Source organism: Oncorhynchus nerka, linkage group LG9a (genome assembly GCF_034236695.1).
Source record: "Oncorhynchus nerka isolate Pitt River linkage group LG9a, Oner_Uvic_2.0, whole genome shotgun sequence".
In the NCBI taxonomy this organism is placed as follows: Eukaryota; Metazoa; Chordata; class Actinopteri; order Salmoniformes; family Salmonidae; genus Oncorhynchus; species Oncorhynchus nerka.
The window spans coordinates 18,711,196-18,737,898 of record NC_088404.1 but is presented as its reverse complement, the minus strand read 5'-3'; the positions used below and the strand labels follow the sequence as shown (position 1 = coordinate 18,737,898).

Below are 26,703 nucleotides of genomic sequence, written 5' to 3'. Positions count from 1 at the left end.
TTGCATTTTATCTATTCAATTTGAATGCACAGATACTGTGACGACATCCTGAGGCCCATTGTCATAACATTCATCTGCCGCCATCACCTCACGTTCCAGCATGATAATGCACGGCCCCATGTCACAAGGATCTGTACACAATTCCTGGAAGCTGAAAATGTCCCAGTTCTTCCATGGCGTGAATACTCACCAAACATGTCACCCACTGAGCATGTTTGGGATTCTCTGGATCAATGTGTACGACAGCGTGTTCCAGTTCCCGCCAATATCCAGCAACTTTGCATAGTGGGACAACATTCCACAATCAACAGCCTGGTCAACTCTATGCAAAGGATGTGTCGCATTGCATGAGGCAAATGGTGGTCACACCAGATACTGGACTGGTTTTCTGATCCACACCCCTACTTTTCTTTTTCAAGGTCTGTGACCAACAGATGCATATCTGTATTCTCAGTCATTGAAATCTATAGATTAAGACCTACTTCATTTATTTCAATTGACTGATTTCCTTATTCGAACTAACTCAATAAAATCTTTGAAATTGTTGCATGTAGCGTTTATATTTTTGTTCTGTAAACCTCTACCTCCCTCTGAATACGCCTCTCCTTTCGCTCTCTTACCTAAAGTCCTAAAACAATTCAAAAGGCCTTGCTGCCAGTCTTCAGAGAAGCTACAGAGGTGGCATGCATGGCTGACAGTTACAGACGGATGGTGACATACACATGCCTAGACTTCCCATGACCTTGGTTGACCTGGTTCGACATAGACAAAACCATCAATCAGTCTCACTGGATGAAGGCCATTGTAACGGTGAGAGGTCAGGAGCTGTAACATTCCTCATACAAAACACAAAATTAGGCTAGACCGCAGGAGATTCGCATTATAGTGCAATTGACATTTAAAAGGTAATTTCCGATTGAGCCGACATATGTAGTGTTTACCGTTAATGAGGTCTCCGGGAATGCGGGAAAAAAAACAATTTCCTTTAAAAAGGTGCATAGCTGAAAAAGAGCGATCATATTGAATCTGAAAGTTCATAAACCAGTTACATACGTTGTTGCTAGAAGCTTAACAGCCAGTAATAGGCTTTAAAACGGGTCATACCAGGGATGTGCTCTATACAACAGTCTCTACTGTAAAATATTGTTGTTCTGTTTAACCTGGGCATAGTGTATCATGAAGAGGGAGAATTTGAACCTCAATGATTGAGACAGTGAACAATCCCTTGGAGACTAGTGTACTCTTACTGCCCTCTAGTGAAAAATTACAGTCACAGAGTACCATAGTAATACTGTATAGGGACCCAAACTGGTGGGGGGCAAAGAAGGTGAGAAGGTGGAAACTAGCGTGATGTGTAGTATAGACCTATGCAGGATTTCAACTGGATGACCCATTTAAGGTTTAAAACCACCCATTTCTCCAACGAAGTGCAGTTGTAAAGAAAACACTACTGTTTCTAAAACAAGGCAAAGACCAAACAGGGTTACAGCATCTATAGTAGCTATGCATTGTATTTGTAGAGGGTCATTTCACATGTAAAATAAAGTCATTACAAAAATATTTACAAAAAATATATATATATACACACACAGTGTATATATATATATATATATAAATACATTATTGATCCACTGTTGAATTTAGGCACAAATTAAGTGAACAAAATGCATTCCTATGATTTAGTTACGTACGCATTTTTGCAAAATAATTTTACAATCAATTCTGTAAACAGTTCCATCATCCAGTTGGTAGTCCAAAGGATACCGTGCCATCTATATTATATTAATATATATATATCAAGAAATACTGTTTCAAGGTGCAAATGTGCAACCAAAACAAAACACTAAGGTCATAGTATAGTCAAGGTCTACAAAGACCAAGCCTAACATTTTGTGACACGTAAAAAGCTGTTCATTTCAGGAGAGTTATAACTACAAAAACACAAGTCCCAAACTTCCCTGGTTTTCCAGAAAAAATGTGATTCTGGGAATCTTTCAACAAGGATTTCTGGAACTTTGCAACTTTACTAGGGAATACTAGGAAGAGAAGCTTCTGGAAGATCATGATGATCCAGATGTATGCATAGAGAGACATTTTTAAAAACAACAACACCGCATGAATTCAATAAAATACCACTACAAATACTTCTCGCAATGCAAAATAAAATGAGCAAGACGTAGATGTCTATGTACAGGTATGAAGGTGTTATGGCAACGTTTCCTAAACTCATTCCTCGGGACCCCATGGAGTGCAAGATTTGTTTTGCCGTAACACTATACAGCTTATTCAAAATATCAAATCTTTATGATTAGTTGAATCAGCTGTGAAGTACTAGGGTAAAAACCAAAATGGGCACCACTTGGGGCCCCGAGGACCGAGTTTGGGAAACCCTGTATTATGAAATCCTTACATACAGTGCCTTTGGAAAGTATTCAAACCCCTTGACTTTTTAAAATGGATTAAATAAACACATCATCAGCTATCTACACACAATACCCCATAATAACGACGCAAAAAAAACAGGTTTTTAGAAATGTTTGCAAATTTAAAAAACAAATACCTTATTTACTTAAGTATTCAGACCCTTTGCTATGAGACTCAAAATTTAGCTCAGGTGCATCCTGTTTCCAATGATAATCCTTGAGATGTTTCTAGAACTTGGAGTCCACCTATGGTAAATTCAATTGATTGGACATGATTTGGAAAGTCACACCTGTCTATATAAGGACCTGTAGTTGACAGTGCATATCAGAGCAAAAACCAAGTCTTGAGGTCGAAAGAATTGTGTCGAGGCACAGATCTGGGGAAAGGTACCAAAATATTTCTGCAGCATTGAAGGTCCCTAAGAACACAGCGGCCTCCATCATTCTTAAATGGAAGAAGTTTGGAACTAACAAGACTGTTACCCGATGGTCACTCTGACAGAGTTCCTTTGTGGAGATGGGAGAACCTTCCAGAAGGACAACCATCTCTGCAGCACTCCACCAATCAGGCCTTTATGGTAGAGCGGCCAGATGGAAGCCACTGCTCAGTAAAAGGCACATGACAGCTCGCTTAGAGTTTGTCAAAAGGCACCTAAAAGACTCTCAGACCATGAGAAACAAGATTAGTCTGGAAGAAACCTGGAGGAAACCTGGCAGCATGGTGGTGGCAGCATCATGTTGTGGGGATATTTTTCAGCGGTTGGGACTGGGAGACTAGTCAGGATCGAGGCAAAGAAGAACAGATCAAGGTACAGAGAGATCCTTGATGAAAACCTGCTCCAGAGCGCTAAGGACCTCAGACTGGGGCGAGGGTTCACCTTCCAACAGGACAACGACCCATAAGCACACAGCCAAGACAATGCAGGAGTGACTTCAGAACAAGTCTCTGAATATCCATGAGTGGCCCAAAAAGAGCCCGGATTTGAACCCAGTTGAACATCTCTGGAAGAGACCTGAAAATAGCCGTGCGGCAACACTTCATCCAACCTGACAGAGCTTGAGAGGAATGGGAGAAACTCCCCAAATGCAGGTGGGTCAAGCTTTTAGCGTCCAACCCAAGAAGACTCAAGGCTGTAATTGCTGCCAAAAGTGCTTCAACAAAGTACTTAGTAAAGTGTCTGGATACTTATGTAAAGGTGATATCTGTTTTTTATTTGGGGTATTGTGTATAAATTGACGAGGGAAAAAAACAATTGAATCAATTTTATAATAAGGCTGTAACCTAACAAAATGTGGAAAAAGTCAAAGGGTGTGAATACTTTCCGAAGGCACTGTAGGTCAGTACCATTCAAATAAAGTGTGATCCAGCTAAAGCCTTTACCCAAGGTTTTGAAGAATCATGTAGACAATCTAAATGCTACTTATGCCATCTACGCATGTACACAAATAAAGAATCAATTCATATTTCAACTCCTTATAATACAAATTCAAATGTGGCTTTTAGCTATGAATCATAGTGGTACACTATCAATACACAAGGCAATGGAACTGAAGGTTTTTCTTGAAAAGTGAAGAGTACGTGCGCCTATATATGTATTCAGGACAGAAAATAGATCTTTCCTACATCAAACTGTACTAGACTCTGCAGTATCAGAAAGTAGATGGAGACTGTCTGTTCAATGTTTCTTCATGGTAGAGATAAGAGCAGAAATGTGGACAGTACAGATTTCTGTCTAATAATGTATTGGCAGGCAGTCTCCCGTCTCAGTACTAACCAGGCCTGACCCTGAACAGGCGTGTTCTGGGGGTTATGGCCACAAGCAGTTTTTTTTAAACATAGTTTTCTCCCCGAATTAGGTCCCTTGGCATCTCTGCAACTCCTCAATGGGCTCGGGAGAGGCAAAGGCCAAGTCATGGGTCCTCCGAAACATGACCCGCCTGGCTGGCTGCATTCTTACCACACCGCCTGCTTGAGCTGGATGTCAGCCGCACCAATATGTTCAATTGACGACGGGATTCAGCTTGCAGGTGCCCGGCCCTATCACAAGGAGTTGCTAGAGCATGATGAGCCAAGAAAAGCCCCACCGGCCAAACCCTCCCCTACCCCAGACAGTGCTGGGCCAATTGTGTGCCCTCCTATGGGGCTCCCGGTCACAGTCCATTGTGACAAAGCCTGGGATCTCATGTTTAAAACACAGCGTGGGAAAAAAATGTAATCATGCACATTTCTCAGGTTAATTTAACAGATAGACAGTCCATTCAGTAGTAGGTTATTTACTCCGGCCCTAGATGGACTGTAGAGGGGCAGGTTTGGTGGTACAGTGAGACCTGTCGTAACCAGTATAAATCTTACTGGTTCCCACTAGGGCTGTAACAATACCCGTATCACAAAATAATGTCCATGACCAAAATTAAAACACGAAGCAGATCTAACTTTGGTCCTTTAATAACCTGCTGTATGCAAGATATTGTTTGCTACAGCTTGGAAAATAAATACATGTGACTCTGGATGAAAACATAATTTCATTTGATTCCAACATTAAGGATGTTTTCCTAAAGTTAATTCCGCTTTGTGTTTGGTTTCCTTGCCATGATACTAACGAGTATGGTAATACTGGTATCATCCCGGCCCTAGTTCCCAGTCCAGCCTCTTCACTGGTAAGTGTGCATGCGGCGCTCAGCAGCTGCCGCTAACTTTCTGCGTCGCAGGGTCATAGAGTCTAAAACTGAGCCTGCTGGGATGTCATCCTCAAGAGAGGGCAGACCTTCATCGTACTCATCATCGTTGTTCATAGCAGCAGCATTTTCCTCTGGGCTCTTGCTCAGATATCTCCTGAGAGGGGCGCAGGAAGAGAGGAGCAGGTTTTAGTGTAAGACCTCTGCTGGGTTCTTAGGGTTACGGTTGAGCCAGGATGTGGACATGAAGCTAGGGTTAGGGTTGAGGTTGAGCCGGGACGTGGACATGAAGCTAAGGTTAGGGTTGAGGCTAGAGTTAGGGTTGAGGCTAGGGTTAAGGTTGAGCCGGGATGTGGACATGAAGCTAGGGTGGTATTTAATATTGGCTTATTAAAAAAAATATATATATACTTTGGCTCAGCTTGATTTAGCTTGCCTGGTGCAATGGAACCAATAGAATAGTCCCAAAAGTGCAACTGCAGACCCTGCCCATCTAACAAACTGTATTTGAAAGAAGACAAGTACTATTTAAAGCCAGGCATGTTAATGTCCTGGTGCCGGGGGACATGTCTATCGGTGAGCTAATGGGGTCAGTGCTGCTCAGAGCCTCATGACCAGGTCGTATTATTAGCCATCGCTGACAATAGTGATCAGTACCATTAAACAGGAGCATGAGAAACACAATGAGCTGAATGGAATAGAGCAGCATGAAAAGGTGAAAAGCACAGGGTACGACCCCTTTAGCATACAATACCAAATATTCGAACAAAAACACCAATAGACAAGTGGGCACAAACAGAGCATAGAAAGGTAGTAAATATGATAAAATAGACCATTTGCGTCATTTGCAACATCCATAATAGATCAATTTGAAATCCAGGCTAGCAGGTTAGGAACTGGAAGTGTTCCATTGAAGTCAGTGCTTTCTTTTTAACTTTAAATAAGCAGATCCAGTACCTCTGTGCTCGTAGCAGTAGCTCATCTTTCCTCTGTAGCAGTATCTTCTGTCTCTCCTCGGCTGACTTGGAGAAGCGGCTGCCTCTGACCTCAAAGTCCTCCACCTCGGGGGTCACGAACTCTGAACTCCCGCTGGCCCCACCCACATCTTGTGGGGAGGGGTTGACCTGGGAGGCGGAGTGATCCACAGGCTGGAGAGGGAGACAGCAGACATTTTAAGCAGACCTGGAAGTCAGGTATGCTCTAAACTTACTTTGGAAGTGTCCCAAGAAGGCTTTTCTCAAGTCATTTTGGGTATCGGCTCATGGGATGAATTGACCCTGAACTCTATTTTAGCCCTTCCTTATGTTAATGTCACATCCAAGGAGACCACATAAGCACCCACACAACCAGCGTGTGGAGTTCCCTGTAGCAGTGTGGGACTGACCTGTATGGGGAAAGGAACCGCGATGCGTCCGTCCAGGATGTTGTCAGTGGTGACCTCTACAGAGCGGGTCAGCTGCAGATCCTGCAGCACAAGATGGTAGGGAACCTCCGGAAACATCTCCCCGATTTGATGGGCCTAAAGATAGCGAGAGAGAAGATGTAGCATTATTTAAAACATCTAATGTAGCCTCCTTTCTTTACCTCCTTATCTTCATTGTTACTGACATGAGAGAATAGCACAGGTGAAAGTTAACAAGAATATAATGAGACACTGGTAAAAAGAAAAACAAGTAATGGATGGACCCCACAAACACTGACCATGGCATTGAGCTGGGAGTTGTTGGCCTGTTGTACGATTCCCAGGATGTTGGTTGTGTGCATCACTTCCACAGAGAAACTGGGCAGCCAGCTGGCAATGCGAGAACCTAGTAGGGGTGAAATACATGCACGGTCAAGCTCGTTAGATATTCACGGAGAGGTGTCCTCTCTAATCTGTATATGGATTTAGAGTGGTGAGAGAAAAGCCTGAATAGTCACCAACTGTGTCAGATTAACCACTGAGAGGATGTCTATCTGCATATTTTATGGGTGTTACTCTTGGCCCTAAAGATACTGAGGCCTGATCCAGGAAACAACAAAACTAGTAGGGACTACAGATGTCATTTAGTTTCATAGCCAACACTGACATTTACATTGATGAGTAAAGAATTTGACAGGGTTAACTACTGTATTCAAAAATATCCTGTCAATGGGGTTGGGACTTTCTCTCTGACAGGAGACAACAGGTCATTATGGTGCCCCATCTGAATGAGAGTCCCTCATGTGGGGTGGCCCAGGGGACCCTCCTTGGCCCGGTCCTTTTCCTTGCCCTCAATGACGCTGAACATGAAGCTGCCAACCCTGTGTGGAAATATGTATTTTCTAGATATGTGGTAGTAGAGTAGTGGCCTGAGGAAACACACTTAATGTGTTGTGTAAAGTGTTATGAAATGTAATGTAATATTTGAAGTTGTATATAAGGGCCTTAATGTTGCTGGACCCCAGGAAGAGTAACTGCTGCCTTTGCAGGAACTAATGGGGATCCTTAATAAATACAAATACAAAGCTGCCACCCACACCATGTCTTTATAGTATTGTTGTTTGTATACAAAACATTAAGAACACCTGCTCTTTCCATGACATAAACTGACCAATGGCTGCACCATTGAGAGCATCCCGACTAGCTGCATCGCCGCCTGCTATGGCAACTGCTCGGCATCCGACCGCAACATGCTACAGAGGGTAATGTGTATGGCCCATTACATCACTGGGGCTGAGATCCCTGCCATCCAGGAACTCTATACCAGGTGGTGTCAGAGGAAGGCCCTAAAAATTGTCAAAGACTCCAGCCACGCAAGTCGTAGACGGTTCTCTCGGTTACCGCACGGCAAGCAGTACCGGAAAGCCCAGTCTGGTACCAAAAGGCTGAACAGCTTCAACCCCCAAGCCATAAGACTGCTGAACAGTTAATCAAATGGCTACACAGACTATTTACATTGACTCCCTTATTTTATTATTATTTGTTGCACTGACTCTTGCACAGGCTTGATGTACACTCAGAGGAATCCACACACACACAAAGTACTCTGTTATTATCTATGCCTAGTCACTTTACCCCAACCTACATGTACATATTACCTCTACCTCGTACCCCCGCATATTGACTATATAGCCTAGTTATTGCTATTTTATTGTGCGTTACTATTTTTCCTTTAGTTTATTTAGATTTTTGTTCACGGTAAGGTTGTATTTGGCGCATGTGATAAATAACATTTGATGTCACTTGTTTAATATACTTTTCAATCAGTGTAGATGATGGGGAGGAGACAGGTTAAAGAAGGATTTTTAAGCCTTGAGACAATTGAGAGATGGATGGTGTATGTGTGCCATTCAGAGAGTGAATTGGCAAGACAAAATATTTAAGTGTTTTTGAGTATGGGGTATGGTAGTAGGTGGCAGGCACCCCGGTTTGTGACAAGAACTGCAACACTGCCAGGTTTTCACACTCAACAGTATCCTGTGTATCAAGAATGGTCCACCATCCAAATTACATCCAGCCAACTTGACACAACTGTGGGAAGCATTGGAGTCAACATGGACCAGCATCCCTGTGCAATGCTTTCGACACCTTGTAGAGTCCACTCCCTGATGAATTGAGGCTGTTCTGAGGGCAAAGGTGGGGTGCAACTCAATATTAGGAATGCGCTCTTAATGTTTTGTACACTCAGCGTATATTGCATATTTTAACATTGTATTATATTAAAAGTGTTTTACTGGTTTAGGATTTTATTATTTGATAATTATTTAATTATTCATGTTGAATGTAAGCACCAACAGTTTAAGCACCAACTGTCAGAGCAGCTCACAGATTACTGCACCTGTACATAGCCCACCTATAATTTAGCCCAAACAACTACCTCTTTCCCAACTGTATTTTATTTATTTATTTTGCTCCTTTGCACCCCATTATTTGTATTTCTACTTTGCACATTCTTCCATTGCAAAACTACCATTCCAGTGTTTTACTTGCTATATTGTATTTACTTTGCCACCATGGCCTTTTTTGCCTTTTACCTCCCTTCTCACCTCATTTGCTCACATTGTATATACTTGTTTATACTGTATTATTGACTGTATGTTTGTTTTACTCCATGTGTAACTCTGTGTCGTTGTATGTGTCAAACTGATTTGCTTTATCTTGGCCAGGTCGCAATTGTAAATGATAACTTGTTCTCAACTAGCCTACCTGGTTAAATAAAGGTGAAATAAAAAAAATAAAATAAAAAATTGGTGTACAATTCAGTCTGACTGAGAGAAACCAATAAAACCTACTACTTATTTACATACTTTTAAAGCACCAAAACATGTAAGCAAAGCAATGTTCTAGAATATTGGACCGTTGGCTTTGATACTTTTCGAATTCTCAGCACGGCTCAAGCAATTTCTCCAACTGTCAACACACTCAAATGAATATAGAGGACACATACCGGAGATACGTTGGTTGGGAATTTAGTGCGTCCCCCGCAGACGGTGGTCTCAGAAACGCATAGCTATGTCACAATGAGATGCGGGACTATGATTTACACTTAAGCCTAAATGTTGATTAATGTCTCCTGTCCCTGTGAAATAAATTGGTTCTGATTCTGGGTGCTAGTAAAAAAGTAGAAAAGTGAGTATACTGGGTGAGTGTTGGGGCCTCACCATCAAAGTGGAAGAAGTGGTTGTGTTGGTTGAGGTGTTGCCTTGCATCTGGCCCAGGGCCTCCAGGGCCCATGTTGTCTTCTAGCATGGGCTCCCTTTGCCTCTCCTCTCTCTCTCCTCCAGCCCCCTCGCTGATGTTCAGAGACATACGGCACGTGGGACACGACGTGTCCTGCTCCAACCAGGAACGCAGGCAAGAGCTGGGCACACAAAAACACACTGTTAATAGTGACCATAATAATGCTTTGATTTTATGTAGCACTAGGCACAATGTTAAATCATGATAATGGACTGGAGTTATGTATAGCAGAATAGATAGTTGTGGTTGCTGAAATGCACACTGCATGGGGGTTAAGTGTTTTTGCATATCTGCTCACTTGTGGAAGAGATGTCCACAGGGCAGCTTGCGTGCTGTCAACATGGAGTCCCAGCAGATAGCACAGTCATCATTGTTCGCTACCAGCTCATCAGAGGTGGCCACAGCAAACCTGCAATCAACAATATACTTAGAAGAACAATACTTTGCCCATTTTCTTTTCAGATCATGGAAATTAATCTTTTGCTTTCAACCTTTTGCCTTCAAAAATCCCTCAGAGCATAGATGAATACAGCTATAACACAATGTAATGTAAATAAATACAGGTACTGTTCAGTATGTAGAAAGATAAAGCTTGACTGAGCAACAAACCTGGCCTCCATGTTGTTGATGACACGGAGGTAGTTCTTGTGGCGACGGATTCTCTTCTGCACCTCATGGAACAGGTAACGCAGCTGCATGAAGATCACCAGGCTGGCCATAGAGAGCCAGATGTTACCAAACAGCTGAGAGGAGAAGGGGAGAAGAGGGAGAGAAAGAGGAGAAAAGAGCAGAGGAGAGGATAGGAGAAAGAGTTGGTAGAAAGAAGACATTCTGGTTACAACATGAAGGGACCTATAGATAAATAGACACTAGTAACAAGTCAAATAGGAACATGCCGCTCTTGTGCAGTTGTTTTGTGTGAAAGTGAGTGGATGTGAGGATGGGTGTTGAACTCACCAGCATGTGGATGTGGTGCATAAGGTCCAGCCCCAGCAGAGCCAGCTCCATCACAAAGTCAGTGTAGTAAACGTAGGATCCTTTACTCTCCCAGGTGCCCTCATGGTTCAAGTCCCACAGGTGGATAAAGTACCTGGAGGAAGCAGAAACAGGTGTTCAGTGCCTGCGGCCTTTTCAGATTGTTACAGGCTTTGGATTTTCCATTTATATTTAGAGGTTTGACGTTAGCACGTGGGGCGCACAGACTGGTGTCACTTCGTTAGTCAGCTTGTGTTACACCTGTGCTGGTTTGTCATCTTGTTAGTGGGAAGGTGTTTCACCTGTGCTGGCCCAGGTGATTTTTAAGAGTGGCTGGCCCAGTGCCCCAGTTGTCTGGAGAGATGTGGAAGGTCAACTCCCTATTAGATTTCTAGAAAAACAATCCTTCATCTGATCTTCCCCGTTTTTGTTTTGCTCCAACATTTTGGTTTGCTTCCTGTCTTTGAGTTTGGTGTGGGTTATTTTATTTGTCTCTTAGTGGGCACATTTAGTGGGTGCTCATGGTGGGTGTCTTTTAGGTTCCAGTTGTTGTTGCTATGCAACTTTCAGTGGACAGCCCCAAGAGTATCTTTCAGAACCCTCCCTAAAACCCCACCTGTTTCATTTTGTTTGATGTCAGTGACTATTTGTTAGATCCCCCTTCTGTTTGAGTGCCATGTTTGGTTTTCATGCTGGGGAACCTTAACAAGATGTACCACCAGTTGGTAATGGTTTATACAAGATATACAATATTTTGGCAATTGCCTGCACAATCACTTACCGGATAATGACATGTCCAGTTCTAACGGACACCAGCATACACTGAAAGAAAACATAAGAGAACAATGGTCTGGTTAGATAATGGGGAGCATCATCAGATAAGACCATGATGTATACATTAAAAACAGGCAGATAAGCACTACACCGCAAATGTTTATCCATATAGAATAGAGAAGCAAAGGCAAGAGGACCCAAAATACTTTTTAAATGTCGCCTCCATCTCAAAATGCATTGGAGAAACATTCCTCTCCTGAGGCGAGGAGACACGATGAATCAAGGAAAAACAGTTGAGATCCACCTGGGGAGCGGGCTCCAGGCATCCTACCTCAGCGGCCATGAAGGTGACGGTGTGTACGCCGTGGGGATTTCCCAGGAGCCCACAAAGCAGAGCCAAGCCACAGCAGGTCAGCAGCATACCCACCAGCAGGGTCAGAACCCTCACATGGCTGTCCATAGGAGTGGTGGGTGAGAATGACAGCTGTAACAACACACACAAGACTCAATGATAAAGTACGATACTGCCGTGGATGATAATAGAATATCATAACATTAAAAACCCTATTCATGAACCGGGGAAATTAGAGTTTGTTTTACAAAACAAAGACACTATTGATTAGCCTTACAGATATTGGCTAAATACAAATGATGAAACAATATTGTGAGAAGAGGATAACTCCTATATAGGACTATTGGAAACGAACATATTCAAAGCGGTCCTTGCAGAGCTGGACCATGAGGTGCATGAAGACGAGGACAGCAAACCACAGACACCACATCACCACCTCCTCCACCGTCTGAACGTTGAGCACCCCGAAGATGAAGATAAACTTGTAGAAGACAAAGTTCCAGAACTTGTCCTTTAGGTGCTGTTTCGACAGAGAAAGCAGCCAGGGCAGATAGGGCATTACAACATTTGATTTAGTCGCAATAGATTTCTTGTTTTGAGGAAGGATTGTTGACATATTTTACAGTTGTATCTAAAAGCATAATTGAGCAATGATTTATCAAAGATTGGCATATTTATTACATTTTGGCCTGATCCAGGCATCTCATCTGGGTTTCGTGAGGATTTAATTCAGCTGCATAATAAAATGTTTATGATAGTGGCCTCGATCTTAGCATGCATATCTCAATGACTACTAATGAAATTACATTCCCATTATACCCCAGTTACAGGGGACCTGGCAGTTTGCAGTAAGTGTTTCAAAGAAAAACATTAGGCTACCTGGTTAATGAATGACATTACCTAGAAAAACACCAAACACATTCCTACTTACCTGTTTTTCACTGACACGGAGCGGCCCAAAGACAATGCACTGGATCACCTTTGCAATCAGCATCAGGACACAGCAGGCTGTATTCACCATCACCTGATCAACATGACATATTGAATTGAATTGAACGTTAAATCAGCCATCAAATGAAACAGCAAATTGACACTATCCCAAATCCATTATTTCAATATCAAGGTAAAACTTTGTCCCGGGTTACGAAAGTCTCAATTGCCATATCAGCACAATATCTATCGGACTAATCTCCACGGTACAGGAAGTTTCTGATGAACTTCACCAACAGTGTGGAGCCAAGACCAAGCTTTCTGGAATATACTGTACAAAGTCAAAAGTTTGGACAATCCTGATGAATTTACTGTGTTAAATGAGGCCTCACCTCCTGGTTACACTAGTGACCATATCCCCCGTGCATCCCGCAAAGGCGGGGGTGTTGCTAACATTTAAGATAGCAAATTTCAATATAGAAATCTATGCAGCCTACTCAATCACTTTTTATAGCTACTGTTTACAGGCCTCCTGGGTCATATACAGCGTTCCTCATTGAGTTCCCTGAATTCCTATCGGACCTTGTAGTCATAGCAGATAATATTCACATTTTTGGTGACTTTAATATTCACATGGAAAAGTCCACAGACCCAGTCCAAAAGGCTTTTCGGAGCCATCATCGACTCAGTGGGTTTTGTCCAACATGTCTCTGGACCTACTCACTGTCATACGCTGGACCTAGTTTTGTCCCATTGAATAAATGTTGTGGATCTTAATGTTTTTCCTCATAATCCTGGACTATCGGACCACCATTTTATGACATTTGCAACAAATAATCTGCTCAGACCCCAACCAAGGAGCATCAAAAGTCGTGCTATAAATTCACAGACAACACAAAGATTCCTTGATGCCCTTCCAGACTCCCTCTGCCTACCCAAGTACGTCAGAGGACAAAAATCCGTTAACCACCTAACTGAGGAACTAAATTTAACCTTGCACAATACCCTAGATGCAGTTGCACCCCTAAAAACTAAAAGCATTTCTCATAAGAAACTAGCTCCCTGGTATACAGAAAATACCTGAGCTCTGAAGCAAGCTTCCAGAAAATTGGAACGGAAATGGCGCCACACCAAACTGGAAGTCTTCCGACTAGCTTGGAAAGACAGTACAGTGCAGTATCGAAGAGCCCTCACTGCTGCTCGATCATCCTATGTTTCCAACTTAATTGAGGAAAATAAGAACAATCCAAAATGTATTTTTGATACTGTCGCAAAGCTAACTAAAAAGCAGCTTTCCCCAAGTGAGGATGGCTTTCACTTCAGCAGTTATAAATTCATGAACTTCTTTGAAGAAAAGATCATGATTATTAGAAAGCAAATTACGGACTCCTCTTTAAATCTGCGTATTCCTTCAAAGCTCAGTTGTCCTGAGTCTGCACAACTCTGCCAGGACCTAGGATCAAGAGAGACACTCAAGTGTTTTAGTACTATATCTCTTGACACAACAATGAAAATAATCATGGCCTCTAAACCGTCAAGCTGCATACTGGACCCTATTCCAACTAAACTACTGAAAGAGCTGCTTCCTGTGATTAGCCCTCCTATGTTGAACATAATAAACGGATCTATATCCACCGGATGTGTACCAAACTCACTAAAAGTGGCAGTAATAAAGCCTCTCTTGAAAAAGCCAAACCTTGACCCAGAAAATATAAAAACTATCGGCCTATATCGAATCTCCATTCCTCTCAAAAATGTTAAAAAGGCTGTTGCGCAGCAACTCACTGCCTTCCTGATGACAAACAATGAATACGAAATGCTTCAGTCTGGTTTTAGACACCATCATAGCACTGAGACTGCACTTGTGAAGGTGGTAAATTACCTTTTAATGGCATCAGACCGAGGCTCTGCATCTGTCCTCGTGCTCCTAGACCTTAGTGCTGCTTTTGATACCATCGATCACCACATTCTTTTGGAGAGATTGGAAACCCAAATTGTTCTACACGAACAAGTTCTGGCCTGGTTTAGATCTTATCTGTTGGAAAGATATCAGTTTGTCTCTGTGAATGGTTTGTCCTCTGACAAATCAACTGTAAATTTGTGTTCCTCAAGGTTCCGTTTTAGGACCACTATTGTTTTCACTATATATTTTACCTCTTGGGGATGTCATTCGAAAACATAATGTTAACTTTCACTGCTATGCGGATGACACACAGCTGTACATTTCAATGAAACATAGTGAAGCCCCAAAATTGCCCTCCCTAGAAGTCTGTGTTTCAGACATTTTTTTATTTATTTTTTTTATTTTATTTCACCTTTATTTAACCAGGTAAGCAAGTTGAGAACAAGTTCTCATTTACAATTGCGACCTGGCCAAGATAAAGCAAAGCAGTTCGACACATACAACGACACAGAGTTACACATGGAGTAAAACAAACATACAGTCAATAATACAGTAAAAAAAACAACAAAAAAAACAAGTCTATATACAATGTGAGCAAATTAGGTGAGAAGGGAGGTAAAGGCAAAAAAGGACATGGTGGCAAAGTAAATACAATATAGCAAGTAAAACACTGGAATGGTAGTATTGCAATGGAAGAATGTGCAAAGTAGAAATAAAAAAATAATGGGGTGCAAAGGAGCAAAATAAATAAATAAATTAAATACAGTTGGGAAAGAGGTAGTTGTTTGGGCTAAATTATAGGTGGGCTATGTACAGGTGCAGTAATCTGTAAGATGCTCTGACAGTTGGTGCTTAAAGCTAGTGAGGGAGATAAGTGTTTCCAATTTAAGAGATTTTTGTAGTTCGTTCCAGTCATTGGCAGCAGAGAACTGGAAGGAGAGGCGGCCAAAGAAAGAATTGGTTTTGGGGGTGACTAGAGAGATATACCTGCTGGAGCGTGTGCTACAGGTGGGAGATGCTATGGTGACCAGCGAGCTGAGATAAGGGGGACTTTACCTAGCAGGGTCTTGTAGATGACATGGAGCCAGTGGGTTTGGCGACGAGTATGAAGCGAGGGCCAGCCAACGAGAGCGTACAGGTCGCAATGGTGGGTAGTATATGGGGCTTTGGTGACAAAACGGATAGCACTGTGATAGACTGCATCCAATTTGTTGAGTAGGGTATTGGAGGCTATTTTGTAAATGACATCGCCAAAGTCGAGGATTGGTAGGATGGTCAATTTTACAAGGGTATGTTTGGCAGCATGAGTGAAGGATGCTTTGTTGCGAAATAGGAAGCCAATTCTAGATTTAACTTTGGATTGGAGATGTTTGATATGGGTCTGGAAGGAGAGTTTACAGTCTAACCAGACACCTAAGTATTTGTAGTTGTCCACGTATTCTAAGTCAGAGCCGTCCAGAGTAGTGATGTTGGACAGGCGGGTAGGTGCAGGTAGCGATCGGTTGAAGAGCATGCATTTAGTTTTACTTGTATTTAAGAGCAATTGGAGGCCACGGAAGGAGAGTTGTATAGCATTGAAGCTTGCCTGGAGGGTTGTTAACACAGTGTCCAAAGAAGGGCCGGAAGTATACAGAATGGTGTCGTCTGCGTAGAGGTGGATCAGAGACTCACCAGCAGCAAGAGCGACCTCATCGATGTATACAGAGAAGAGAGTCGGTCCAAGAATTGAACCCTGTGGCACCCCCATAGAGACTGCCAGAGGTCCGGACAGCAGACCCTCCGATTTGACACACTGAACTCTATCAGAGAAGTAGTTGGTGAACCAGGCGAGGCAATCATTTGAGAAACCAAGGCTGTCGAGTCTGCCGATGAGGATGTGGTGGTTGACAGAGTCGAAAGCCTTGGCCAGATCAATGAATACGGCTGCACAGTAATGTTTCTTATCGATGGCGGTTAAGATATCGTTTAGGACCTTGAGCGTGGCTGAGGTGCACCCATGACCAGCTCTGAAACCAGATTGCATAGCAGAGAAGGTATGGTGAGATTCGAAATGGTCGGTAATCTGTTTGTTGACTTGGCTTTCGAAGACCTTAGAAAGGCATGGTAGGATAGATATAGGTCTGTAGCAGTTTGGGTCAAGAGTGTCCCCCTTTGAAGAGGGGGATGACCGCAGCTGCTTTCCAATCTTTGGGAATCTCAGATGACACGAAAGAGAGGTTGAACAGGCTAGTAATAGGGGTGGCAACAATTTCGGCAGATAATTTTAGAAAGAAAGGGTCCAGATTGTCTAGCCCGGCTGATTTGTAGGGGTCCAGATTTTTCAGCTCTTTCAGAACTTCAGCTGAATGGATTTGGGAGAAGGAGAAATGGGGAAGGCTTGGGCGAGTTGCTGTTGGGGGTGCAGTGCTGTTGACCGGGGTAGGAGTTGCCAGGTGGAAAGCATGGCCAGCCGTAGAAAAATGCTTATTGAAATTCTCAATTATGGTGGATTTATCAGTGGTGACAGTGTTTCCTATCTTCAGTGCAGTGGGCAGCTGGGAGGAGGTGTTCTTATTCTCCATGGACTTTACAGTGTCCCAGAACTTTTAGAGTTAGTGTTGCAGGAAGCAAATTTCTGCTTGAAAAAGCTAGCCTTGGCTTTTCTAACTGCCTGTGTATAACGGTTTCTAGCTTCCCTGAACAGCTGCATATCACGGGGCTGTTCGATGCTAATGCAGAACGCCATAGGATGTTTTTGTGTTGGTTAAGGGCAGTCAGGTCTGGGGAGAACCAAGGGCTATATCTGTTCCTGGTTCTAATTTTCTTGAATGGGGCATGTTTATTTAACATTGTTAGGAAGGCATTTTTAAAAATATCCAGGCATCCTCTACTGACGGGATGAGATCAATATCCTTCCAGGACACCCCGGCCAGGTCGATTAGAAAGGCCTGCTCGCTGAAGTGTTTCAGGGAGCGTTTTACAGTGATGAGTGGAGGTCGTTTGACCGCTGACCCATTACGGATGCAGGCAATGAGGCAGTGATCGCTGAGATCTTGGTTGAAGACAGCAGAGGTGTATTTAGAGGGGAAGTTGGTTAGGATGATATCTATGAGGGTGCCCGTGTTTAAGGCTTTGGGGGGGTACCTGGTAGGTTCATTGATAATTTGTGTGAGATTGAGGGCATCAAGTTTGGCTGGGGTGTTAAGCATGTTCCAGTTTAGGTCGCCTAGCAGCACGAGCTCTGAAGATAGATGGGGGGCAATCAGTTCACATATGGTGTCCAGAGCACAGCTGGGAGCAGAGGGTGGTCTATAGCAGGCGGCAACGGTGAGAGACTTGTTTTTAGAGAGGTGGATTTTTAAAAGTAGAAGTTCAAATTGTTTGGGTACAGACCTGGATAGTAGGACAGAACTCTGCAGGCTATCTTTGCAGTAGATTGCAACACCGCCCCCTTTAGCAGTTCTATCTTGTCTGAAAATGTTGTAGTTTGGAATTAAAATTTCTGAATTTTTGGTGGTCTTCCTAAGCCAGGATTCAGACACAGCTAGAACATCCGGGTTGGCAGAGTGTGCTAAAGCAGTGAAAAGAACAAACTTAGGGAGGAGGCTTCTAATGTTAACATGCATGAAACCAAGGCTATTACGGTTACAGAAGTCATCAAAAGAGAGCGCCTGGGGAATAGGAGTGGAGCTAGGCACTGCAGGGCCTGGATTCACCTCTACATCGCCAGAGGAACATAGGAGGAGAAGAATAAGGGTACGGCTAAAAGCAATAAGAATTGGTCGTCTAGAACGTCTGGAACAGAGAGTAAAAGGAGGTTTCTGGGGGCGATAAAATAGCATCAAGGTATAATGTACAGACAAAGGTATGGTAGGATGTGAATACAGTGGAGGTAAACCTAGGTATTGAGTGATGAAGAGAGAGATATTGTCTCTAGAAACATCATTGAAACCAGGAGATGTCATTGCATGTGTGGGTGGTGGAACTAATAAGTTGGATAAGGTATAGTGAGCAGGACTAGAGGCTCTACAGTGAAATAAGCCAATAAACACTAACCAGAACAGCAATGGACAAGACATATTGACATTAAGGAGAGGCATCCTTAGTCGAGTGATCAAAAGGGTCCAGGGAGTGGAGAGGTTGGTTTGGGGGTCACGGCGATTTAGACAGCTAGCCAGGACATCGGTAGCAAGCTAGCATAGGATGGAGGTCTGTTGTTAGCCACCTCTTGCGTTCCGTCAGTAGATTAGTGGAGTTCCGTGTTGTAGAGGGGATTAGTCCAAATCACACAACAACAAAAAAATAAAAACAATAGATATAGTTATAGAGGCCCAAGAAGAAACATGTTAATAATAAAAATAAATAAATTGTCCGATTGTCTATTCTGAGAGCATCCGGTAAGACAGCTAACGGTTAGCAGGCCGCAGATGGGCATTCAGGTAACGTCGCGACGGAGGAGCCAGCCGGATCTCCTTCGGGTAGATAACGTCGGCAGTCCAGTTGTGAAGGCCCGGAGGGGCTCCGTGTAGGCAGTAAAACGGGTCCGGATAGGTGACTGCAGCCCAGGAGTGATTGACGGAGCTCAGGAGTGGTTGACGGAGCTCGCTAGCTCCGGAGTAATTGATGTTTGCTCCGGAATCGACGAAAGCAGATAGACACACGGATAGCAGCCAGCTAGCTGTGAGATCCGGGAGTGAATGTCCAGAGAGCAGTTGAAATCCAGGGACATGGAGAGAAAAAATCGGTCCGGTATGTTCCGTTCCGAGCCGCGCTGCGCGTACAAAACTGGCGATAGATTTTCGAGTTAAAGGATAGCTAATGACCACAAACCGTGGTTAGCTGAATACGAACGAGTTGCCAGTAAAGAAGCTAACAAGCTTCTGATTAGCTTCTGGCTAGCTTCTGGCTAGCTTCTTGGAGTTTCTGGCTAGCTTCTGGCTAGCTTCTTGGAGGATTGCAGATTTGATTGCAGATTTGAGGTAAATAATACGTATTTATACATATCAATTGGTGAGGCAGGTTGCAGGAGAGTGTATTGAAGATGAGTTGATGGAAAATAAAAATAAAATGTATGTGAAAAAAAAGTTGTAAATATATATATATACACGACACGACAAGACGAGGACAAAAGACGTCTGAACTGCTATGCCATCTTGGCAAAAGACATAAGGAAGTGGACGGCTGCAAACTTTCTACTTTTAAACTCGGACAAAACAGAGATGCTTGTTCTAGGTCCCAAGAAACAAAGAGATCTTCTGTTGAATCTGACAATTAATCTTAATGGTTGTACAGTCGTCTCAAATAAAACTGTGAAGGACCTTGGTGTTACTCTGGACCCTGATCTCTCTTTTGACGAACATATCAAGACTGTTTCAAGGACAGCTTTTTTCCATCTACGTAACATTGCAAAAATCTGAAACTTTCTGTCCAAAAATGATGCAGAAAAATGTATCCATGCTTTTGCTACTTCTAGGTTAGACTACTGAAATGCTCTACTTTCCGGCTACCTGGATAAAGCACTAAATAAACTTCAGTTAGTGCTAAATACGGCTGCTAGAATCCTGACTAGAACCAAAATATGTGATCATATTACTCCAGTGCTAGCCTCCCTACACTGGCTTCCTGTTAAGGCAAGGGCTGATTTCAAGGTTTTACTGCTAACCTACAAAGCATTACATGGGCTTGCTCCTACCTATCTCTCTGATTTGGTCCTGCCGTACATACCTACACGTACGCTACGGTCACAAGACGCAGGCCTCCTAATTGTCCCTAGAATTTCTAAGCAAACAGCTGGAGGCAGGGCTTTCTCCTATAGAGCTCCATTTTTATGGAATGGTCTGCCTACCCATGTCAGAGACGCAAACTCGGTCTCAACCTTTAAGTCTTTACTGAAGACTCATCTCTTCAGTGGGTCATATGATTGAGTGTAGTCTGGCCCAGGAGTGTGAAGGTGAACGGAAAGGATCTGGAGCAACGAACCGCCCTTGCTGTCTCTGCCTGGCCGGTTCCCCTCTTTCCACTGGGATTCTCTGCCTCTAACCCTATTACAGGGGTTGAGTCACTGGCTTACTGGTGCTCTTTCATGCCATCCCTAGGAGGGGTGCGTCACTTGAGTGGGTTGGGTCACTGATGTGATCTTCCTGTCTGGGTTGGGCCGCGGAGGAGATCTTTGTGGGCTATACTCCGGCCTTGTCTCAGGATGGTAAGTTGGTGGTTGAAGATATCACTCTGGTGGTGTGGGGGCTGTGCTTTGGCCAAGTGGGTGGGGTTATATCCTTCCTGTTTGGCCCTGTCCGTGGGGTATCATCAGATGGGGCCACAGTGTCTCCTGACCCCTCCTGTCTCAGCCTCCAGTATTTATGCTGCAGTAGTTTGTGTCGGGGGGCTAGGTTCAGTTTGTTATATCTGGAGTACTTCTCATGTCTTATCCGGTGTCCTGTGTCAATTTAAGTATGCTCTCTCTAATTCTGTCTTTCTCTCTCTCAGAGGACCTGAGCCCTAGGACCATACCTCAGGACTACCTGGCATGAGGACTCCTTGCTGTCCCCAGTCCACCTGGCCGTGCTGCTGCTCCAGTTTCAACTGTTCTGCCTGCGGCTATGGAATCCTGACCTGTTCACCGGACATGCTGTTTTCAACTCTCTAGAGACAGCAGGAGTGGTAGAGATACTCTTAATGATCGGCTATGAAAAGCCAACTGACATTTACTCCTGAGGTGCTGACTTGCTGCACCCTCGACAACTACTGTGATTATTATTATTTGACCATGCTGGTCATTTATGAACATTTGAACATCTTGGCCATGTTCTGTTATAATCTCCACTCGGCACAGCAAGAAGAGGACTGGCCACCCCTCATAGCCTGGTTCCTCTAGGTTTTTCTTTATTTATTTTTTTACTATTTTCTACATTGTAGAATAATAGTGAAGACATCAAAACTATGAAATAACACATATGGAATCATGTAGTAACAAACAACAACAAAAAAGTGTTAAACAACTCAAAATATATTTTATATTTGAGATTCTTCAAAGTAGCCACCCTTTACCTTGATGACAGCTTTGTACACTCCTGCCATTCTCTCAACCAGCTTCATTAGGTAGTCACCTTGAATGCATTTCAATTAAAAAGGTGTGCATTGTTAAAGATATGTTGTGGAATTTCTTTCCTTCTTAATGTGTTTGAGCCAATCAGTTGTGTTGTGACAAGGTAGGGTTGGTATACAGAAGATAGCCCTATTTGGTAAAAGACAAAGTCCATATTTTAGCAAGAACAGCTCAAATAAGCAAAGAGAAACGACTGTCCATCATTACTTTAAGACATGAAGGTCAGTCAATCTGGAAAATGTCAAGAACTTGAAAGTTTCTTCAAGTGCAGTTGCAAAAACCATCAAGGGCTATAAATGAAACTGGCTCTCATGAGAACCGTCACAGGAAAGGAAGATCCATAGATACTTCTGCTGCAAAGGATAAGTTCATTAGAGTTACCAGCCTCAGAAATAAGCAATTAACTGGACCTCAGAATGCAGCCCAAATAAATGCTACAGAGTTCAAGTAACAGACATCAACTGTTCAGAGGAGACTGCGTGAATCAGGCCATCATGGTTGAATTCCTGGAAAGAAACCACTACTAAAGGACAACAATAATAATAAGAAACTTGCTTGGGCCAAGAAACATGAGCAATGGACATTAGACCGGTAGAAATCTGTCCTTTGGTCTGATGAGTACAAATTTGAGATTTTTGGTTCCAACCGCCTTGTCTTTGTGAGACGCAAAGTACGTGAATGGATGATCTCCGCATGTGTGGTTCCCACCGTGAAGCATGGAGGTGTGATGGTCTGTGATTTATTTAGAATTCAATGCACACTTAACCAGCATAGCTACCACAGCATTTTGCAGCGATACACCATCCCATCTGGGTTGCGCTTAGTGGGACTATGATTTGTTTTTCAACAGAACATTGACCCAAAACACACCTCCTGGATGTGTAAGGGCTATTTGACCAAGGAGAGTGATGGAGTGCTGCATCAGATTACTTGGCCTCCAAAATCACCCAACCTCAAGCCAATTGAGATGGTATGGGATGAGTTGGACCGCAGAATGAAGGAAAAGCAGACAACAAGTGCTCAGCATGTGGGAACTCATTCAAGACAGTTTGAAAAGCATTCCAGGTGACTACCTCATGAAGCTGGTTTCAGAGAATGCCAAGAGTGTACAAAGCTGTCACCAAGGCAAAGGGTGGCTACATTGAAGAATCTCAAATATATTTGTTTAACACTTTTTTGGTTACTACATGATTCCATGGTGTGGTATTTCATAGCTTTGATGTCTTCATTATTATTCTACAATGTAGAAAATAGTAAAAAAGAAAGAAAGAAAAACCCTTAAATAAGTAGGTGTGAATAAGTAGGTGTCCAAACGTTTGACTGGTACTGTAGCTCGGACTATATCGATTCACCCAAGGTTAATACTTCAAAAAATATTAAAACACCCACCTTGTACCTATGTTTGTCCTCTGTAGATGGTTGCCTTTGTTTACTGAAATCTATACTTTTTCAATAAACATTAATCAAATACCACCACTGATTATTTAATTGTTGAAATTCAATAGGCACATGCGGATTTACACTGAGTTGCCATCTTAGAGCAACACCGATGAGCAAACAGTCGGTAGTTGTATGTGATTAACCCTTTATTGAAAAAGTATGGATTTCAGCAAACAAAGAAAGGCACGCAACTACAGAGGATAAACATAGGTACAAGTTGGCCGTTTCATAATTTATATTTTTTGAAGTATTGACCTTAGGCAAATCGATGTGGTCGGAGCTAGATTCCGCAAAGCCTGTTCTCAGCTCCACGCCGTTGGTGAAGTACATCCTTAAACATCCTTTACCATGGAGTGGAGTTTAGTCCGCTACACAATATTCAGATAGTCATGCTTTGAATTGTACTGAATTATCAACAAACCACAGGAGCAGAGTTCATGAACTTACCCAAACAAAAACAGTGTCTGAGACCAGGTACAACCGGACAGTGGCTGCCACATCGCTAAGGCTGGTGATTGGATCCTCATCAACATCATCACTTTCTACAGGAGAACTGCTCTGTGTCTGTGTGTACTCTACTGGTTCTGGGACAGTACAGTAGCCACTCAATATTGACCCAGCGAGAAATACAGCACTCAGAGCTGTGTATGTCTGCAAACTGGGCCATGGACATCTCTCCAAAAACAGCAAAGGCATATTGACTGGTGCAAGGTTTGCCACTTTGGAAAGTTCAGATAAATACGTATTGAGTTAACACCTATTTCGAGAGATTCTTTTATCAACTAGTGATTTAAAGATGAAATGTCACTTTTTGGAAGACCCCACCAAATACACATAGAAATTTAAGTAATAGATATGTAATTCGCAAGTCCAAGAAGCGGTAGATATGTTGTGTGCGCTATATCTTTCCTTCCTGTTTTAAATTTTCTCTTTTACTTTCAGATCAATACACCAGCTTCAAACAGATGAAAATACTATATTTTTTGGTTATTGAAAATATATTTATCGACGGTTTATATGGTACAATGATATGTTTTTATCACAAACTGAAATTAGGCGAACTATTAGAATTTTAGCAAGTAAGCAGGAAATGGTGCAGCGATTTATGCGTAGTGCACGTAGCGTTATTTAGAAAACGTTAACTTAATTATCTCGCTTGTAGCTAATACCGTGGTAACATTTGATATGTATCCTCCTTGGCTAGCTAGCTAGCTAGCTAGGTATATGGACGACTGGTAAATCAACAACAACAGTTTAGCTAGCTAGTAACCAGGATTAAAAACTCTTGACATTTCGCCCACGCTGATAACTATGTACGATGTCGCCAAATACCAACTGTATATCGGCGTCTCTCTGAAAAAACCGTCAAAGGCTTAACTGTGTCGACCCTCCTATTGCATGTTGCTGTAGCAATATCTCTGAGTTTCCACTTTATTGCGGTGTACTTCCGGTTTTGGAGCATCTGGATTCCTCTCTGGATTGGTTGGATCAGAGAGTGCTCTAGTTACATAAAACATATCAGAATTTGTCTGCCTGTGTGAACGCAGCAATGTTGTCTCAGCAAGGGACCTCATTCAGAGTAAGGCATCATACCTACAGTGCCCTCAGAAAGTATTCATACCCCTTTACTTATTCCACATTTTGTTATGTTACAGCCTGAATTCAAAATGTATTAAATATATGTTCTTCTCACCCATCTACACACAATACGCCTATAATGACAAAGTGAAAACATGTTTTTAGAACTTTTAACACATTTATTGAAAATTAAATACAGAAATATCTCATTTGCATAAGTTCTCACACCCCTGAGTCAATACATGTTAGAATCACCTTTGACAGTGATTACAGCTGTGGATGTTTCTGGGTACTTCACTAAGAGCTTGGCACACATGAATTGTACAATATTTTCACATTATTATTTTTAAAAATGTTGAAGCTCTGTCAAATTGGTTGTTGATCATTTCTAGACAGTCATTTTCAAGTCTTGCCATAGATTTTCAGGCAGATTTGACTCAAAACTGTAACTTGGCCACTCAGGAACCTTCAACGTCCTCTTGGTAAGCAGCAGTAAAGTTGGCCTTGTGTTTTAGGTTATTGTCCTGCTGAAAGGTGAATTTATCTCCCAGTGTCTATGGAAAAAAGACTGAACCAGGTTTTGCTTTAAGATTTTGCCTCTGCTTAGCTCTATTCTGTTTATTTTTATCCTAAAAAACTCCCTAGTCCTTGCCAATGACAAGTATACCCATAACATGATGCAGCCACCACCACGCTTGAAAATATGAAGAGTGTGTTGGATTTGCACCAAACATAACACTTTATATTCAATCAAATCAAATGTATTTATGAAGCTTTTTTTTGTTTTTTTACAACAGCAGATGTCCCAAAGTGCTTATACAGAAACCCAGCCTGAAACCCCAAACAGCAAGCAATGCAGATCTAGAAGCATGGTGGCTAGGAAAAACTCCCTAGAAAGGCAGGAACCTAGGAAGAAACCTAGAGAGGAACCAGACCCTGAGGGGTGGCCATTCCTCTTCTGGATGTGCAGGGTGGAGATTATAAGCGTACATGGCCATTAAGGCCAGATCTTACTTCAAGATGTTCAAACGTTCATAGATGACCAGCAGGGTCAAATAATAATCACAGTGGTTGTAGAGGGTGCAACAGGTCAGCACCTCAGGATTAAATAGCCACAGGCAAAACAGCAGAAACTGGATCAGCAGCACGACCAGGTGGACTGGGGACAGACACAGCCAGGAGTCATCAGGTCAGGTAGTCCTGAGTCATGGTCCTAAGGCTCAGGTTCTCTGGGAGGGGAGAGAGAGATGGGTGCATACTTAAGTTTACACAGGACATCAGATAAGACAGGATAATTACACCAGATAGGACAGACTGACCCTAGCCCACCAGCACATAGACTATTGCAGCATAGATACTGGATGCTGAGAATGGGGGGGGTCGGGGGACACTGTGGCCCTGTCTGACGATACCCCCGGACAGGGCTAACCAGGCAGGATATAACCCCATCCACTTTGCCAAAGCACAGCCCCCACACCAGTAGAGGGATATCAAGAGTCCACCAACTAACCACCCTGGGACAGGGCTGAGTATAGCCCACAAAGATGTCCTCCACCGCACAAGCCCGAAGGGGGGCAAAACCGGACAGGAAGATCACGTCAGTGACTCAAACAACTGAAGTCTGGCACGTCGTGACACACTCTTAGGGACAGCAGCTTGCAAGCTGCATTCGAATCGCTACTGCTGGCTAACGCCTCTGTCCCGAAGCAAGCACCAGTTAGCCTTGAGCTAGCCTCAAGCTAGGACCATCTCCCGGCTAGCCGAAGAGGTCCACCAGCTAATTCTTGGGCTCCAATAGCTCTTTTGCCAATTTGCCTGGACTCTTTATTGTCGACACGGAGCCCCGTCGATCCATCACGACTGGTC

At 43.0% G+C, this 26,703-nt stretch overlaps 1 protein-coding gene across 2 annotated transcripts; it reads right to left on the bottom strand.

Annotated features, from left to right (window-relative positions):
* Positions 1-4,853: 4,853 nt before the first annotated feature.
* On the bottom strand, positions 4,854-24,715 carry amfra (autocrine motility factor receptor a). 2 transcript variants are annotated; one of them, XM_065022386.1, is made up of 14 exons: positions 23,707-23,794; positions 14,715-14,867; positions 12,834-12,926; positions 12,258-12,422; positions 11,882-12,034; positions 11,558-11,598; positions 10,759-10,891; positions 10,411-10,544; positions 10,100-10,210; positions 9,723-9,922; positions 6,801-6,907; positions 6,484-6,618; positions 6,057-6,247; positions 4,854-5,256 (listed from the first exon to the last, which is right to left on the bottom strand). In XM_065022386.1, the coding sequence occupies exons 3-14, from the start codon at positions 12,921-12,923 to the stop codon at positions 5,076-5,078; spliced, it is 1,641 nt and encodes a 546-aa protein (XP_064878458.1). In that variant the 5' UTR covers positions 12,924-12,926; positions 14,715-14,867; positions 23,707-23,794; the 3' UTR covers positions 4,854-5,075. The 2 variants fall into 2 exon arrangements, with proteins under 2 accessions (XP_064878458.1, XP_029523357.2); XM_029667497.2 differs by lacking the exon at positions 14,715-14,867 and having other exon boundaries at positions 23,707-24,715.
* Between the last annotated feature and the right edge of the window lie 1,988 nt (positions 24,716-26,703).

Coding starts and splice junctions, on each gene's coding strand:
- amfra (XM_029667497.2), bottom strand. CDS start 23,955: ATGCCTTTGCTGTTTTTGGAGAGATGTCCATGGCCCAGTTTGCAGACA. Junction 10,211..10,410: donor ATCAACAACATGGAGGCCAG/GTTTGTTGCTCA, acceptor TGTTGATTGCAG/GTTTGCTGTGGCCACCTCTG. Junction 6,619..6,800: donor ACTCCCAGCTCAATGCCATG/GTCAGTGTTTGT, acceptor CGCTATCTTTAG/GCCCATCAAATCGGGGAGAT.